Genomic DNA, 18219 nt, shown 5'->3' with positions numbered 1-18219 from the left:
CAAGTGTTCATAGGACCAAGGGCCTTTCCTCCCATTGATGCCAGAAAAGGCCATCCTCTGCTACATATATGGATGGAGCCATGGGTCCTCCATGTGTACCCTTTAGTTGGTGGTTTAGTCCCTGGGAGCTCTGGGGGTACTGGTTAGTTCATATTGTTGTTCCTCCTATGGGGCTGCAAATACCTTCAGCTCCTAGGGTCCTTTCTCTAGCTCCTTCATTGGGGACCCTGTGCTCAGTACAGTGGATGGCTGTGTGCATTCACCTCTGTATTTGTCAGGCACTGGCAGAGCCTCTCAGGAGACAGCTATATCAGGCTCCTGCCACCAAGAACTTCTTGGCATCCACAATAATGTCACAATAGTTTGGTGACTGCATATGGGATGGATCCCCAGGTGGGGCCGTTTCTGGATCACCTTTCCTTCAGTATCTGCTGCATTCTTTGTCCCTGTAGTTCCTTTAGACAGGAGCAATTTTGGGTTAAAATTTTTGAGATGGGTGGATGGCCCCATCCAGCAACCAGGGGACTATAACTTCTGGATATGATCTCTACAGGTTCTCCCTCCCCTTTGTTGGATATTTCAGCTAATATCATCCCCATTGGGTCCTTGGAGGCTCTTGCTTTTCTGGAATCTGGGACTTTCTGGTGGCTCCCTCTGTTCAGTTTCCTGACTCTCTATAATTTTGTTGAACTGGCACTTTAAGTTGGGAATCTTCTCTCTCTTCTATACCTACTCTCCTTAGGTTTGGTCTTCTCATTGTATCCTAGATCTCCTGGATGTTTTGGGTTAGGAGCTTTTTTCATTTTTCATTTTCTTTTTTCTGTTTTGTCAATGTTTTCTATGGTGTCTTCTGCACCTAAGATTCTCCCTTCTATCTCTTGTATTCTGTTGGTGATGCTTGCATCTATTTCACCTGATTTCTTTCCTAGGTTTTATAACTCCAGGGTCGTCTCCCTTTGTGATTTATTTATTGTTTCTTCTTCCATTTCTGGATCCTGGATGGTTTTGTTCATTTCCTTCACCTGTTTGATTGTGTTTTCCTATAATTCTTTAAGGGATGTTTGTGTTTCCTCTTTAAGGTCTTCTACCTGTTTACATGTGTTCTCCTGTATTTCTTTAAGGGAGTTATTTATGTCCTTCTTAATATCCTCTATCATCATCATGAAAAGTGACTTTAGATTCAAATCTTGCTTTCCTGAGGTGATGGGGTATCCACGACTTGCTATGGTGGGAGAACTGGGTTCTGATGATGCCAAGTAACCTTTGTTTCTGTGGCTTGTGTTCTTGCACTTGCCTCTTGCCATTTGGTTATCTCTAGTGCTACCTGCACTCTCTATCTCTGACTGGAGCCTGTCCCTCCTATTATCTTGTCTGTGTCAGAACTCCTCAGAGTCGAGCTGTCTCTAATGATCCTGTGATCCTGAGATCCTGGGTGTAAGAGCACCTGGGAGTCCAGCTACCTCTAGGATCCTGAAATCCTGGTGTGACCAAGATCCTGAGATCCTGTGATCCTATGATCCTGGGCATATTTGAACACCTGGGATTTGAGCTTCCTCTGGGTATTGTGGGACTTGGTGTGATGATAGTGCCCAAGGTCTGCTCAGGGCCCCGGCTCAGACTGGAAGGAGCCGGTGTAACTGGTTGGGCAGTGGTTCCTGAGTCCTTGCATCTTTGGGATCCCAGTTACTCTTGGTGTTGGGGCAGATGTTGTGGCCTCCTTGTTCCTGGCCGTGTTAGAGCAACTGGGAGTCAAGCTTCTTCTGGGTGTTGTGGGATAGAGTGCAGAGCTTGTGCCCAAGGTCTGCTTATGGCACCAGCTCAGACTGCAAGGCTACAATTTTAAAGCCATTTAAAGTTATACTAGCAAATTGCAAGGAAACACATTTCACAAAAATTTTCTGTAAAGTCATAATAAATAAATGCTGTGACTGCCCAGAAACAATTTTTTATTTTTACTTTCCAGGTTCCTGCTGAATTCAGACCTACTAATCCAGAAAGTTAACATTCATGTGATTGAGATACCAAATCTATAATCTATCATCTCCCTATAATATGCTTATCTATCATCTAGCTACCAACTATTTATCTAGCTATATTGTTTTACATTGTTGTTTCAGACTTCAAATTTCTATATAATGGAAATCAAATCTGACTTCTTTTTAGCACAACCTAGCATTCCTGTGTTATATTCAATAAATAATTTAATGATTATATTTATCTAATCATCAGCTGAAACTTTTTTTCTACTTTGACAGGAACTGGCTTCCTATGAAGGCATGCAAGAAAAAGTGTCATTAACAGAACAGGGTAAGATGCTTTGTGGTAATCTTCCTGCAGGTAAAAACAGTGTGGTTACATGCACATAGGACGAATACCTAGACTGCAGAAGCAGCTGTCCTTGTTACAAAAAGTGTTCCTATTATTAATATGGGCATATACAAGACAAATTCCATCACCTTTTCAGTGTTTCAATATTTTTTTTGTTTTTGTTTTTGTTTTGTTTTGTTTTGTTTTGTTTTGTTTTGTTTTGTTTTGTTTTGTTTTGTTTTGTTTTGTTTTTTGAGACAGGATTTCTCTGTGTAGCCCTGGCTGTCCTGGCACTAACTTTGTAGACCAGGCTGGCCTCGAACTCAGAAATCTGCCTGCCTCTGCCTCCCAAGTGCTAGGATTAAAGGCGTGCACCACCACACCCAGCCTGTCTAATATTTTTAATTTTTTATCTTTTTAATATGAAACAGTGCATGCCTTTACAGATGCAATAGACTGCAAATGCATTTCAAAACAGAGAAAAAGCTGTTCGGCATGTCTGAAGTGTTCCTTACATGCAATGTCTTGTTCCTTACATGCAAAGCAAGAGCTTTGAAAAAGTTAGTTTTCTACATTTGGTAGCCAAAAATATTAATGGAGAATGTAGAGAATTATTATGAATTAGAATTTTACTCAGTAATAAGGCTAAAAGATGGTGAAGATAGGGAAGTCTGTCTTAATGGCTTTGGTACCCTGATAATAAATCAGTTAGCCATATAGCTTTGTGAGTATTTATTTTACAGTTCTGTTTATGTTTGGTTTGTCTATATATCAGTCCTCTTCATCATACAGTTTTAACTACTGTAACATTATAGTGAATGTCAAAATTAAGCAATGAGTATCCTCTGACTTTTTTTTCTTTTAAAGTTGTTTGGGATACTTGGAGTTCTTTGGAATCTGTATGAATTTAAGAAAAAAGGATGGTGGGTGTGCTAGTTTGAATGAGAATGACCCCTAGTTTGTGGCCTACTGAGGAAGAATTAGGAGATGTGGTCCTATTAAAGGAAGTATGTCACTGGTGGTAGGCTTTGAGGTTTCAAAAACCCATGTCAGGCCCAGTCACACACACACACACACACACACACACACACACACACACACGGTGTCTGTCTGTCTGTCTGTCTGTCTGTCTCTCTCTCTCTCTCTCTCTCTGAATGAGGATCATGATGTATCTCTCAGTTACTGCTCCAACGCCATCCATGCCATGAACCATGCATGCTCCCTACCATGATGATAATGGACTAAACCTCTGAAACTGTAAATAAGCCTCAATTAAATATTTTCTTTTGTAAGAGTTGGTCATTGTGTCTTTTCACACCAATGCAACAATGACTAAGACAGGAGCCAAATAGGCTATTACAGTAGGAAAAGTGTGCTGCAGAGGGTGATTTAGACTATGTAAGCCAAGATTAAGAGGTTTCATGAAGAGGGAAAGAATATTAGGAAGTGGCCTAGAAACTTTTCTTGGTCTATTTTGACAAAGAATATGGGTGCTTTTTGCTTTTGTCCTAAGAATCTGTCTAAGGCTAAATTGAGGAGTTTTGGACTAATGAATGGCCTTGAAGGAGATTTCAAAACAGCCTAATATTGGCTGTGCCACAGGGTTATTGGTGATCACTTTTATGTAGACCTGTGGGGCAGTGAGCTTGGGGGAATAAAGGGAATGGGAGAAAACTTGCGTCCCACCAGAATTCCAGTGCCCTGGGTTGGCGGACACGGAAGGACTGCCACATGCTTTCCACCTGGCCCCAGGTGGGTGTCTGCCTGTGGGAAGCCACGGACCCCAGCTCAGCGAGTGGTGGACAAGGGGCAGTCCTAGGTAACAGGTTCTCGGTCTCAGGCATCTCACACTGGATAACGCAGAAGAGCTGAGAACAAATGGGGGCTCTGGGGGCAGATCGGTCAGCCCCAAGGATGGAGAAGAGGGCAGGGGGAGAGGGGGATACTGGGTGGTTCCCACACGGGTGAGAGTCCTTGGTCCAGTCAGTGGTGGCTTGAGTGCAGGAAGGCCTTCCTGCAGGAGGTTAGACACACCTCATTAGGGGAAAGCCTTTCCCATCTTTCAAGCACAGTGGGCCTTGATGAGCAGAGACATTCTACGGTTTTAGAGCTTTATTGTAGAAAGGCAGGTGAAAGGAGAGAAGGTAGAAAGAGGGAGAGAGGCTGGCCATGGCCATGTGGAGAGAGGGAGGAAGGGAGAGAGAGAAAAGGAGGGCTAGAGAGTAAGAAAGGTGAGAGCTTAAAGAGAGCAAGGAGTTGCCAAGCAGCTCCTTTTATAGTGGGATGGGCTATCAGGTAACTGTGGGGAGGAGCATACCTGGCTATAGTCAGGTAACTGTGGGGGTGGAGTCTAGCCAAACTGTCAGGAGCTTGGGACATTGTCTGTGTGACTTATAGTCACACACCTCTCCTGCGGAGGCTGTGGGGGCGGTAATTTTGACAGGAGCCAGGGGTCCAGGAGACATGATCAAACACCTTCTGTCCCATGTAGATGGAAATCACCACCCATTGAGTCCCCTGGGGTTCTAGATCTTTGCTCGACTGGAGACCAGACTATGTGCGCAGCCCACTGTCCCACATAGACCTGCAATGAAAAAAGTCAAGTGGGGCAAAGAGAAATACAAAATGTGCAGTTTGAAGAGAAAAAGCTCACCAGAAAAATATAATGTTGGAGCATGTTGTATGCTCAAAGAGATGTGAAATTTAAAGAAAGGTGTGATCTGAAATGGAATAAAGGGAATAGTATCCCCACAAGCTAAGCTTCTAACTTTTGCATAGAAATAAAAGAAAAAACTGAAGTTTAGGCAATAAAAGAATCTATCAATTGCAGAAAACTCAGGCAGATGTAATTGAATGAGGGGGGGGCAGGTTCCAGCATAGTAAGCAGAAATTAGAAGCTTTGCCCACGTGGTTCTTAATTTAGAGTCAAGATTGGCCGTGGTGGCACATGCCTTTAATTCCAGCATTTGGGAGGCAGGTACATGTAGATCTCTCTGAGTTCAAGGCCAGCCTGGTTTACATAGTGAGTTCCAGGCAACCAGGGTTACATAGGAGACTCTGTCTCAGAAAAAAAAAAAAAAAAAAAAAAAAAAAAACCTCACAAAGAATATGGAAGAAGATTATGGGATTTCCCTATGTGACTAAGAAAAACTACTGAGAGGCCAGGCATGTGGTGGGGTAGAGGGTCAGGGCAGGGGATTGTCCTGTATGGAGGCCTGGAGAGTTCATTGTATGAGGCTATAAAAGTGAAGCCTGAAATTTGCTGAAGACCCCAAGATGTTGGAAATCCCAGAGTCATAAGATACCTACCAAGGAGAGCTGGAGACAGAATGTAGAACCAGTCTAAAAGAGGAAAAGATACTGCAGTCAACAAAACTGAAAGGAGCTGGAGATCTGAACAGTGCTTTGACATCAGTCATCATTGAAATGCAGAATTTGAAGTTTGCCCTGCTACTTTTCAGTCTTGCTTTGGTCCAGCAGGTCCTCATTTTTTCCCTTTTCTCCCTCTTCAAATGCTAGTGTATGTCCTGTGCCATTATATGTTCAAAGTATGTGATCTGACTTTTGATTTTGATTTTACAGTGGGTCACTGTTAAGGAATTGCTTGGAGTCTCAAGACAGACTTTGTACTGTTAAACAGACTTAACTGAAAGACAATGGGGACTTTTGAAGTTAGATTAAATGCATTTTGAATTATAATATGGCTACAAGCCTACAAGGACCAGAGAGTGGAAACTGGTAGTTGGAGTCAGAATGGTCTCCACATGATCATATGCTTGAATGCTTTGTCACCTTTTGGTGGACCTGTTTGAGAAGGATTAGGCCTTGTGGACTTATTGGAGGAAGTGTGTCACTGTGGGGTAGGTAGTCTTTGAGGTTTAAAAAGCCCATGCGAGGTCCAATCTCTCTCTCTCTCTCTCTCTCTCTCTCTCTCTCTCTCTCTCTNTCTCTCTCTCTCTCTCTCTCTCTCTCTCTCTCTCTCTCTCTCTGCCTGCCTATGGATTAATATGTAAGCTCTCAGCCCCATACCTGCCTGAATGTTGCCATGCTTCCTGCCATGACAATAATGGACCAGTCCTCTGAATCTGTAAATCTGCAATTAAATGTTTTCTTTTATAAGAGTTACCTTTGCCCATGATGTCTCTTCACAGCAATAGAACAATAACTAAGACTGTACTTTTAATGGACTGCACTGAATATGTAAATAAATTATGTAAATATCAACATCATAACAATGTTAAATCTTACTACTCATAACATAACAGTCCTTGAACTAGCTTAAGTCTACTGACATTTATTTTAATGACACTTTATGGTTTTGAATAGATAATATCACCCCTTCATCCAAGGTGATAAGTTCCAAGGACCATGGATGCCTAACATGTAGATAGTACCAAACATTACAAATGCACTATGTATTTCCTTAGGTGGACTTATAAGAAAATTTAATGAAAATTAGACATAGAAAAATAATGGTATGTAATAGAACAAACATAACCGACTACTAGGTCAATATCACTTACAGCATGGATATATTCTGACTTTCATATAGTAAAAGTCCCATTTTCATTTCTGATCTTAATATTTGTACTCTTTCTTGTTCTTCTTCAATCTAGCCATCAGTTCTGCTGACTTGTTCAAATAATCAGCTTTGGGGGTCCTTAAGTTTTCTGTATTTATCTCATCATATTTATATCTGCTAAACTTTATTGTCTTCCATAGGAGACATCAGGGCTTACTTTGTTTTATATCCCTTTAAGGCATATATTAACTTCTTTTCTGACATATTTTCTTCCTACTATATAGGAATTTGCAACTATTAATTTCTGTGAGCACTACTATCACTGCATTCAATAAGCTTTTGTTTGTGATGTTTTCATTGTCAATTATTTCTAATTATTTTAGCATGTCTTTTTTATGATTTATATCTTCTTCCTGCAGGCATATTATACCACATCAATAGTTTCAACAAAATTGCATCTTGACTATTTTTAAATTAACTGCAGCAATATTTATTTGTGTATATTCATTAACTGTCATGCTAGGAACAGAACCTAGGGTCTCTTGCATGTCAGGAAAGAGCTCCATAATTGAGTCACATTCCATGCCCTTTGATTTCTTTCTTCACTCATTGTTTGTTGAAATATAAGCATTAATTTTCACATATTCCTGAATGTGTATATTTTTACCTATTAATTTCCAGTTTCATGACTTTGTGACTGGAAAACATACTGTGCATTATTTTAGTCTTTTAACTTTTATAAAGACTTGATCTAAAGACTTATATATGTTCTATCCTAGACACTTGGGAAAAAGTTTGTCTTCATGCACATTGTCTTGTACATTTGCATGGTGGTTTGAATGTGAATGGTCTCCATAGGCATGTTTAAATATGTGGTCCCCAGTTGGTAGAACTCTTTGGGAAGGATTGGGAGGTATGGCCCCCCTTGGCAGAACTGTGCCACAAGGGGCAAGATTTGAGGTTTCAAAAGACTCATGCCATTCCCAGGATGTAGTCTCTGTCTCCTGGCTTATGTTGATGTGAGTGCTCAGCTGTCCCTGCCACCATGCCTTTTGTTTTGTCATTGACTCCAACCCTCTGAAACTTTAAGCTAAATTTAAATGCTTTCCTTTATAAGCTGTTTAGTAATGGTGTTTTTAATAAAGCAATAGAAAAGTAACTAGACACAAGTCCAGTTGGTCTCTAATATCCAGTTATCCATGACATTGATTTATATCTTGTTTCTTTATACATTACTAAAAGTAGAATATTTAAGTCTTATACTATTATGATACTATGTACTTCTCCCTTCAGTTATATCAATGCTTGTCTCTTGGATATCAGAATTGTAAATTTTGTTTTATATATATGTTTATAGATCTCTCTCTCTCTCTATATATATATATATGTATATATATATATATACATATACACACATGCATATATATATATATATATATATGCTCTATCTTCTTAGTGACTAGATATTTTTATAATCACACAATGTCATTTTCTTCTCCAGTAATCTGTAATCTTATAATAATATATCTACCCTGATTGTTTTACCTACATGCCATCTTTTCCCATCATTTCTTGCAGAAAATACATTGTTGAATCTTTCTCTGTCTCTGTCTCTCTCTCTTGTACTAGGGGTCAAGAATATGGCTTTGTGAGTAAAGATCTGATAACTTGAGGTTGATCCCTAAGACCTAGCATGGTAGAAGGAAATAACTTAGTCTTAGAGGTTGTCCTCTGTCTCCCACCCCCCCTCACACACACACACACACACACACACACACACACACACACACACACACACACAAAGAGAGGTAAAAATGTAAAAAAGTATCCATTATGATCGTCATTGTATTTGAACTGAGCAATCTTTATATTTAATTTCTCAAGAGTCACTTCTGACTTTTTTTTATCAACTTATTCATTTACACTTCAAATGACATTCCCCTTCCCGGTTATCCTTACACAACCCCCCATCTTATCCTCCCTCTTCCCTTTCAGCTTTCCCTCTATGAGGGTGCTCCTCCACCCACTCAACTACTCCTGCCTCACCCCTTCAGCGTCTTCCACCACTGGGGCATCAAGCCTCCACAGGACCAAGGGCCTCCCATCTCATCGATGTCAGATAAGGCAGCTCTCTGCTACATTTGTATCTGGAGCCATAGAGTATCCCTCTATGTATACTCCTTGGTTGGTGGTCTACTTTCTGGGAGCTCTGGGTAGTCCAGTTAGTTGATGTTGTTCTTACTATGGGGGTTGTAATCCCCTTCAGCTCCTTCAGTCCTTCACCTAGCTCTTCCATTGGGGTCCCTGGGCTCAGTCCAACTGTTAGCTGTATCTGCATCTGTATTGGTCAGGTGCTGGTAGAAACTCTCAGTGAACAGCCACACCAGGTTCCGGTCAGCAAGTTCTTCTTGGCATCAACAATAGTGTCTGGGTTTGGTGTCTGCAGATGGGATGGATCCCTAAGTGGGACAATCTCTGGATGGCCCTTCCTTCAGTTTCTGTTCCATGTTTTATCCCTGTCTTTCCTTTGGACAGGAACATTTCTGGGTTAACAATTTTGAGATGGGTGGATGGCCCTTTCTCTCAACTTCTGATGGAATCACCATCCCTAACTGCAAGCTGTACTACAGAGCAATTGTGATAAAAAAAAAAATGTGTGGTATTGGTACAGAGACAGTCAGGTAAATCAATGGAATAGAATTGAAGACCCAGAAGTGAACCCACACATATATGGTCACTTGATCTTTGACAAAGAAGCTAAAACCATCCAGTGGAAAAGAGACAGCACTGCTCACATTTTTGTATGGCCTTCTTTCTCCTTTATTTCCTCTACTAATGCCTCCTTTTGCACTTTAATTATTTTATTTAAGCACTTAGTGCTTATTATCATTACACTTATGTGTATTGCAATAGAAACACAAAGTGTGCATAGAGTATGTGTGTTGTTAAGCTGGAACCCCTGCTCATACTCTAAGCAAGCTGGGAAGCCCTGTCTGCCCTCTTTCCCCCTACCCTACCAGTACAGAGAAAACTGTCCATTTGGAGAAAACTCTGAACTAATATGGCATCACTCCTTGTCTCTGTTTCCAGGAACCCACAAAGAATGCCCATCCAGGGGCTCAGTTTTTGACCATGTATGGATGCAATTCCAGCTCTTAGCTGGCATGTCATCATCACTCCTTGCCTAAGCTCTATAAAACCTCCTTGCTTTAAAGCCCCATTGTATGATTTTACTTACCTCCACCTATGAGATAAGTAAACCCACCCCAGAGCTGTCCCCTAATAAACCTGCCTTTGTCTACTTTTAATCTGGTCTAGTCTGGCCTATATCTGTGTCACTGAGCAAGAGGAAATGTCTATGATATGTATTCCCATAGAAACACAAATTAGGGGTAGAGTGTATGTGCATGTGTATATATTCCCATAGAAACACAAAGTGGGGGTGGGGAGGAGAGAGAGAGAGAAGGAGGGAGGGAGAGAGGGAGAGAGGGAGGAAGGTGTTGTGGTAAATCTCCTCCCAAATATGCCCCAGCAATGAAAACATAACTCAATTAACATGAATCCATGCTGTGTGCCAAGACTGGGCAGCTCTCCTGCTACTCTACCATCTTCCATATCAACGAGACCCCTTAGAACTTGCGGTTTCTCCAGGCCATGTGCTTCTGCTCTGCTTTTCTTCTTCCTCCTCCTTCTTGGTGACCTCTCCCTCTTCCATTTTCTGCTTCTTCTCTCCCCACCTTCCACTCCACCTTCTCTTTTATCTGCCCAATCATCAGCTCTCCTTTATTTTACAAATTAAGGTGGGAATCAGGTTTACAGGAAATCACCTGAGGGCTGACTCTTCCTAGTTCAAAGCCACTCACAGGAGAATGGAATTAACATCAAATATAATTAGCCCCAGGGCTGTCCACAACAGGCAGGGAAGAAGAGAGACAGACACAGAGAGAGACAGAGACAGAGACAGAGACAGAGACAGATCCCATACAAGTACAAACAGGGCTAGATCCATTTAATTTCCTAGATGTCACTTCAGTTGGTAGGAGTCGGAATAACAATCTGAATTGAAGTCTTGTTAGAACATAAAACCTAGTAACATTAAGGACAAGATAATTATTGATCACCCAGGCTTCAACAAACTACTCCAGAAATACAAGCTGTCATTCTTACAAAAATCTTGTAGAAAACTCAAAGGGAGGTAGGCATGCATGTATGTGACATCACACTTATGTGTACATGTAGCCAAAAGTAACCGCAGATATAGCCAGAATCTCCTAAAAGTTGTAAATGTTAAATCCTCACATCAGACAGTTGCTCCTAGCATAGCCGCTGTGCACGTGGAAGGAAGTGCTCCTGCTCCTTCCTATTTTGCCGTCTTTGCTCACTTATAAACTTTGACGTATTGTACGTGAATTGATATTTCAGATTTATTCAGGGATGGTTTTGGGGACAATCCACTTTTCTACTGCCTGGTTGCTGAAGCACCCAGTGAACAGACAGAATCAGGTAAAGTAAATCTTTTGTCTCTAATTTAGTCTGTAACACATTTTCTGTATCTGAAAACAGAGTTAACAGTTAACAAATACACATCGTGCAAATAGTATTAAGCAGAGGACTACAATGTACAAACCTAGAGTACTTTTAAATAACACTACTATGTCACTCTGATAATAAAAGTATAAAAATTATGAGAACATGTATCAAAATATACACTTTCTTTTAAAGGTTCTATTATAAGAAAAGTGAACTTTCTGTATTATATATTTATGTGCTGATGCTGACACTTAGTGCCTTAGTTGTTAAAGCAGCAAACAAACATATCCTTTTGTATTCTATTTGGAAACATATGCCTTCTTATGACTGAAAGCACCAGCCTCTATCGCCACTCTCTTCTCTCTTCCCAGGAGTCAAAACCATTGGATTTGCCATGTACTACTTCACGTATGACCCACGGATTGGCAAACTGCTTCACCTAGAGGATTTTTATATCACTGAAGACTATCAAGGTAAAACTACAATCATATTACTTGCAAACATGTAAAATTTTCTAAGTTACATTCTAATGGAAGGGCTACAAATAAGCCTTTACTAGAGTTATCAGTTTTAACTCATTTAGATAACTCATTTCCATTTCTTGAGCTTGATCAGGATCCTAGTGCAGTGAAGATTCAACCGTAAGTTAGAAAATATTTCAACAGTATTCATCAACACTCTCAAGCAAGCTATGCAGTTCCAACTAATATTTTTAAGATAAATTTATTTATTTTATGTATATGAGTACACTGTTGTCATCACACACACCAGATGGCATCAGACCCCATTACAGATGGTTGTGAGTCACCATGTGGTTGCTGGGAATTGAACTCAGGACCTCTGAAAGAGCATTCAGTGCTCTAAACCGCTGAGTTATCTCTCCATCCCAACTAATATTTTTATCTGTAAAATAATTTTATATTTTAGGTCTGTTTTTAGTAGACATAGATAAGAAATATGCCCTGTTGTAAGGAAACAGTGAAGGCCAGCATGGTGACACACATGTTTAGTTCCAGTACTTGTGATGCAGAGGCAGGTGGATCTCAATGAGTTCACATTCCAAGCCATCCAATAAAAGATGGTAAGAAAAAGAAAGAATACAGTGACACTTTTATTCAGGATGGCTTTTTACCATAAAATGAATTTCTTTTATATTAGCATTGTTCCCAGGCTCCAGTTAGATAAAAGACAATGTAAAGCATTCATGAGTGAGTTTGAACACATGCTATTTAGAATATATGACAACCATAAACAGAGTTTGATCTTATATTGCTTTAAAATCAAAATAAATAGTTAAGTGAAAATTCTCAACTTACAGACTTTCTTTGACATATCTATTTTATAGGTATAGGTATTGGGGCTGACATGCTGAAGAAGCTAAGTCAGGTATGTGTTATAGTTAGTACTGATAGTCTATATATTATCCTTTACTTCATCAAGATTTTTTTTTAATGAGGACATAGATTAGGTAATTAATCTTATTAATTAAATATACCAAGACTGGTTCTGTTGGTAAAGTGCTTGCCTTGCAAACATCAGGAGTTAAATTTAATCCCCAGACCCCACAAAAAAGCCAGGAGTGGTAGCACACACTTTTATGCCAGCAATGTCAGGTGAGAGGTACAGACTTCTTGTGGTCACTGGCTGCTACCCTAATCTATGTGGTGAAATTTCAGGCCAGTGAAAGACTTTTTCTCAAACAAAAAGTGGATAGCACCTGAGGTATAACATTCAAAGTTGCCCTCTGACCACCACTACAGGCAGACATATGGCCAAATCCACATCAATGTGTGCATTCACATACACAAAACATTTTCCTAACATGTACTTCCAATATTTAGTAAAGTGGATTTTCAAGCTGAAAGCTCAGATTATATGTTATAGTTAATTAAATTTTATTCCTATATAATGTATAAGCACACTATGTATGTATGCTTTTATCATCAAGGATAAGGGGATTTTACTCATAAAATAAACCCACAGTGTGACTTGCAATAAAAGATTCCTTTTTGTCGCAAAATACCTATTCCAAAATTGTTATACATATATAGTATTTATATAATAGACCTTCAGTAAAATGTGAATGATTATACTGTCAAAATAAGGGCAATGTCTACTTGTTTGTTTTAAAACAGATAGCCATCAACACTGAATGCTGTGGCATGCAGTTTCTTGTCATCATTTGGAATCAGGATTCTGTTGAGTACTACACTCGCCTAGGGGCTTTAGACCTCTCCTGTGAGGAAGGCTGGCATTTGTTTAGATTTAACTTGGATGATCTCCTGGAACTTGCAGAGGAAGAATGAAAACAAAAACAAAAAAATTAAAAAAAAACAAAAACAAAAACAACAACAACAACAAAAAAAACCCAGTAACAACTTATCCCAACATAGGCCTCAATGTTTGAATGTCACCTGAGAAACATCACTTTGGCATCAAATGTTGTAAAATAAAGCAAATGAACGCAATATTCTTGTAGATATTTTACTTTCAAACAGAGTTTTCAAGATACCATCAATGCAATGCAAACTAAACACTAATGGCTAGTAAAAGTTCTAAAAATCTCCATGATTATATCCTTCAAAACGCACTTACACTGGGCTTGGAGGTTTTAGTAACTGTATGTCATCAAATGTATAATGGTGATATTTTCACATTTTCATATAGCTGAAATTAAGATAAGCACAATGCTCAAATGTCATTTTCTTAAGGATTTATATTTTGTATATGATGAAGGATGGCTATGTTTAAATAGAAAGAGGTAGGTATGAGGTTTAAAACTCATTTCCTACAGTAAGGCTAAGTTGTGAAAAACTAGTAATTGCTTATCTAGAGTGTTCAGTCCCATTGCCTCTTCACTATTGTACTCTAAGAACATTCCATCCCTGAACATCTAGAGCACTTTGGTTGAAGATACCACATTCAAGTAGTAATACTTGTATTTGTGTCCACCCTTTCTGGTACTATCACTCTTTTAGAAGTACAATTATTTTGGAATTATATAACCATCTAGAACCATCATAAGAAGGTGAGCTCTCTCTCTCTCTCTCTCTCTCTATATATATATATATATATATATATATATATATACACCAGCTATACCCAGCAGGGATATTTATCTGTGAGAAAATAATTATTAAAAGAAATTGTGAGGGTTATAATATATATAGACACTAAGGACAGGCAGATATAATAAATTAATCAATCTCACTTTGGAGAATTGGAAAAGGTGATGCTCAAGTGATATTCGAAGGTTGAGTAGGATACAAGAATGTGGAGTGAAACAAGACAAAGAGGCATACTGAAGGAAATCAGCACAGGCCATGAAGAGCAAACATGCTCATTAAGCAAGTGGGATGCCATATATATACATTTGAATGAAGGTGCATGAGAAGAAACATTAGAATATAAGATAGAAGTTTTGATTTGATTCTGTAGTTAATGGTAAGCTACTGAAGTTTCCATTAAGACACCTGCTATGTTTAAGTGAAGATTGTGTCTCTATAGGTTCTGGTTTAGCAATAAATAGAAATCTTCTGAGGGGACTCTAAGAAAGCAATTACTCTTCCAATGAAAAGGACTTAGGGCACATCCGTTGCATATTATACACGCACGTGTCCCTACGTGTTCCTACTTGGAATGCATTGCATGCTCCCTGGAGGTACAATGATCATCTTGTGATCAGTGCAGGAAGTCAAGGTCTTGAAGTCACCAGAGAAACATTGTATTAACCCTATGCCACCTGATCTGGTTTTAAATATATTCTTATTTGCTGAAGCTACTTACCTGGTTCACATGCAAACAAAACACATGAAGTAATAGAGAGGAAGATTGATGGTGTGCAGATTAGACAGGAAGTCATTTTAATCTCAGGAAAGTGAGGATGAAGATATCATAGGATGATGGGATTAGTGAAGGGAGAACAATAGATTTGAAACACAGGAAATGAGGGCAGTAGATATTGAATTTTAGACACAATTCCATCGAGATACCTTTGAAATGTTGACTCAATATAAATAATCATTAGAAGTGTAGGTTTGCCTAAAACACTGGAAAAAGATCAAAGCTATAATATGAATAACATAGAATGGTTACTCAAGCCAGAAGCTGCTGTAATAAGAATGAAAGCATACAGAAAATGAGAAAGGATCACAAAGAAGGGAAGGGAATGTGGGAGTCACAGAAAACAAAGGCATCAGTGAGTTTCAAGCATTGCTGAACAGAGTTTAATTAGCTAAGAATTCAAGTAGGAATAGACACCAGGGCGTTCCAAGTTTAAGAAAGGTTAAATGAGAGGAAGCTAGACAGGGAATTGTTACCTTTTTTTATATTTAAAAATTAAACCTTTAATTATATAGTAAATTCAAAATGACAGCATAAAACTAGTTGGGTATTTGACATTGTATCTGAAAACATAATGCATCAAAGTAGCTCCAATTCTCCATGAGTTCTCAGATGCTCATAAGGTACCTTGACTTTGATGCTACTTTTAAAATGCTTCACTCTTAGTTGACATATGTAGGTGGAACCAAAGCAGTTGACAAATAGTTGACAAATGTAGGTGGAACCAAAAAGTATCAGCATGGATGGTGGTATGTTGAAGAGAAGGTCCATGGAGTCTGAGAACAAGGCCTACACATCTGCTAAAGAGACATGACCTTTTCCCCTTTAGTTCACTATCAAATCTCAGCTCCATGGTTTCCTTTTGAAAGCTGTCAGGTAACAATTATGTTGACTGAAAATGGAGTTGCAAATGTACAAGAAAAATTATTTTTTGGAAATCTTGAAACCTGTTTTCAAATTTTGTATCAAGTAGAAAAAGCATGGCTACATGATTTTTGGAGCTCAAGGGCCTAGGTTTTGCCAACATGCCATCATGGCATAATTTCAGTGTCATTTGGAACACTATTAGAATTTTTATCTTGAAATTGCATATTTGCCTCACTTAAAACAGAAATTTAATACCTGAAGATGCTACATCTGTAAGGTAGTTTTCATCATTAAGTTCTGGCACGAATTTTGCATGTGATACTATAAATGACTTAGTATTTCACAAATCATAGTTTTTCAATATTTGGCTTCAAACTACCTTACTTCTTAAAGTAAACAATACTACCATGTTAATATCAATGCTTTAAAGGAATTCTTACTAATTGATGATAAAAATCTTTTGGCTCTTATGAAATCTAGGGTTTAAAAATGATATATAGACCGAGCAAGTTATATTTATGTATTTAAAAACAGTCACAGACATGGACACATACACATATACACACACATACACAGACTACTTAACAATTAATTTAAAAAGAGGCCATTACTTTGAAAGAGAGCAAGGAGGGGAATGGGAAGATTTGTAGGCAGGAAAGGGGAGAAGAACTTATGTCATTACAATTTCAGTATTGTTTTAAATAATTAAAACTATATTATCCTTTTAGAATTTATGTTTTTAATTTGTATATTGAAATTGTAATATATCAGTTCCCTCTTTCTTTCTTCCCTCAAAATTCTCCAATATACCACTCCTTGCTCTATTTAAAATTTATGGCCTCTTTCATTATTATATACACATCCTAAATACATAAGCACAACCTGTTGGGTCTCTGTATGTTACTGGTATGTATGGTGTCAGGACTGACCACTTGGTGTTGGATAACCAGTTGGTGTGGTCTTCCCTGGGAAAGATTATTTCTCTAGCTCCAGCATTCCTTAGTTTCCTGTAGTTCTTTCAGTTGGGGTGTAACCACTGGCTTTTTCCCATCCACGTTTAACATGTCTATTGCTGTTGGCAGTGTTCCACATATCTCTATAATGTATTCTGACCATCTTCATCCATCTCCCACTTCCTCCAACTCTTCTTCTGTGCTCCCTACTCAATCTCTCTCCTAACTTCATGCCACGTTATTCTTTCTTATTTTGTATTTAACACTGAGTCCACTTAATACTTTTTTTCAATTTTTATTAGATATTTTCTTCATTTACATTTCAAATGCTATCTCAAAGGCCCCTATACCCTCCCCCAGCCCTGCTCCCCTACCCACCCACTCCCACTTCTTGTCCCTGGAATTCCCCTATACTGGGGCATATAAAGTTTGTAAGACCAAGGGGCCTCTCTTCCCAATGATGGCCAACTAGGCCATCTTCTGATTCATATGCAGCTAGAGACACAAGCTCTGGGGGGCTACTGGTTAGTTCATATTGTTGTTCCACCTATAGGGTTGCAGACCCCATTAGCTCCTTGGGTACTTTTTCTAGCTCCTCCATTGGGGGCCCTCTGATCCATCCAATAGCTGACTGTGAGTATCCACTTCTGTATTTGCCAGGCCCCTGCATAGTCTCACAAGAGACAGCTATATCNGGGTCCTTTCAGCAAAATCTTGCTAGTGTATGCAATGGTGTCAGCGTTTGGANGCTGATTATGGGATGGATCCCNNGATATGGCAGTCTCTAGATGGTCCATCCTTTCGTCTCAGCTCCAAACTCTGTCTCTGTAACTCCTTCCATAGGTGTTTTGTTCCCTATTCTAAGGAGGAATGATTTTCTTCTGTTTTGCAAATTGTACCTTGGGTATTCTAAGTTTCTGGGCTAATATCCACTTATCAGTGAGTGCATATCAAGTGAGTTCTTTTGTGGTTGGGTTACCTCACTCAGGATGATATCCTCCAGCTCCATCCATTTGCCTAATAATTTTATAAATTAATTGTTTTTAATAGCTGAGTAGTACTCCATTGTGTAAATGTACCACATTTTCTGTATCCATTCCTCTGTTGAGGGACATCTGGGTTCTCTTCAGCTTCTGTCTATTTAAATAAGACTGGTATGAACATAGTGGAGCATGTGTCCATATTAGCAGTTGGAAC

General features: G+C 39.1%; 1 protein-coding gene across 1 annotated transcript in view; it reads left to right on the top strand.

The window, feature by feature from the left end:
- Window positions 1–13825, top strand: part of Satl1 (spermidine/spermine N1-acetyl transferase like 1) — an 18698-nt gene extending 4873 nt beyond the window's left edge. The window contains exons 2-6 of the mRNA XM_021153315.1: window positions 2256–2307; window positions 11252–11332; window positions 11731–11832; window positions 12705–12745; window positions 13495–13825. Of these exons, the coding sequence (XP_021008974.1) occupies window positions 2256–2307; window positions 11252–11332; window positions 11731–11832; window positions 12705–12745; window positions 13495–13665 (447 nt within the window). The 3' untranslated portion in view covers window positions 13666–13825. The remainder of the gene's footprint in view (window positions 1–2255; window positions 2308–11251; window positions 11333–11730; window positions 11833–12704; window positions 12746–13494) is intronic.
- The last annotated feature ends 4394 nt before the right edge of the window (window positions 13826–18219 follow it).

Source organism: Mus caroli, chromosome X (assembly GCF_900094665.2).
Source record: "Mus caroli chromosome X, CAROLI_EIJ_v1.1, whole genome shotgun sequence".
Classification (NCBI taxonomy): domain Eukaryota; kingdom Metazoa; phylum Chordata; class Mammalia; order Rodentia; family Muridae; genus Mus; species Mus caroli.
This window is presented reverse-complemented; position numbering and strand designations above follow the sequence as displayed.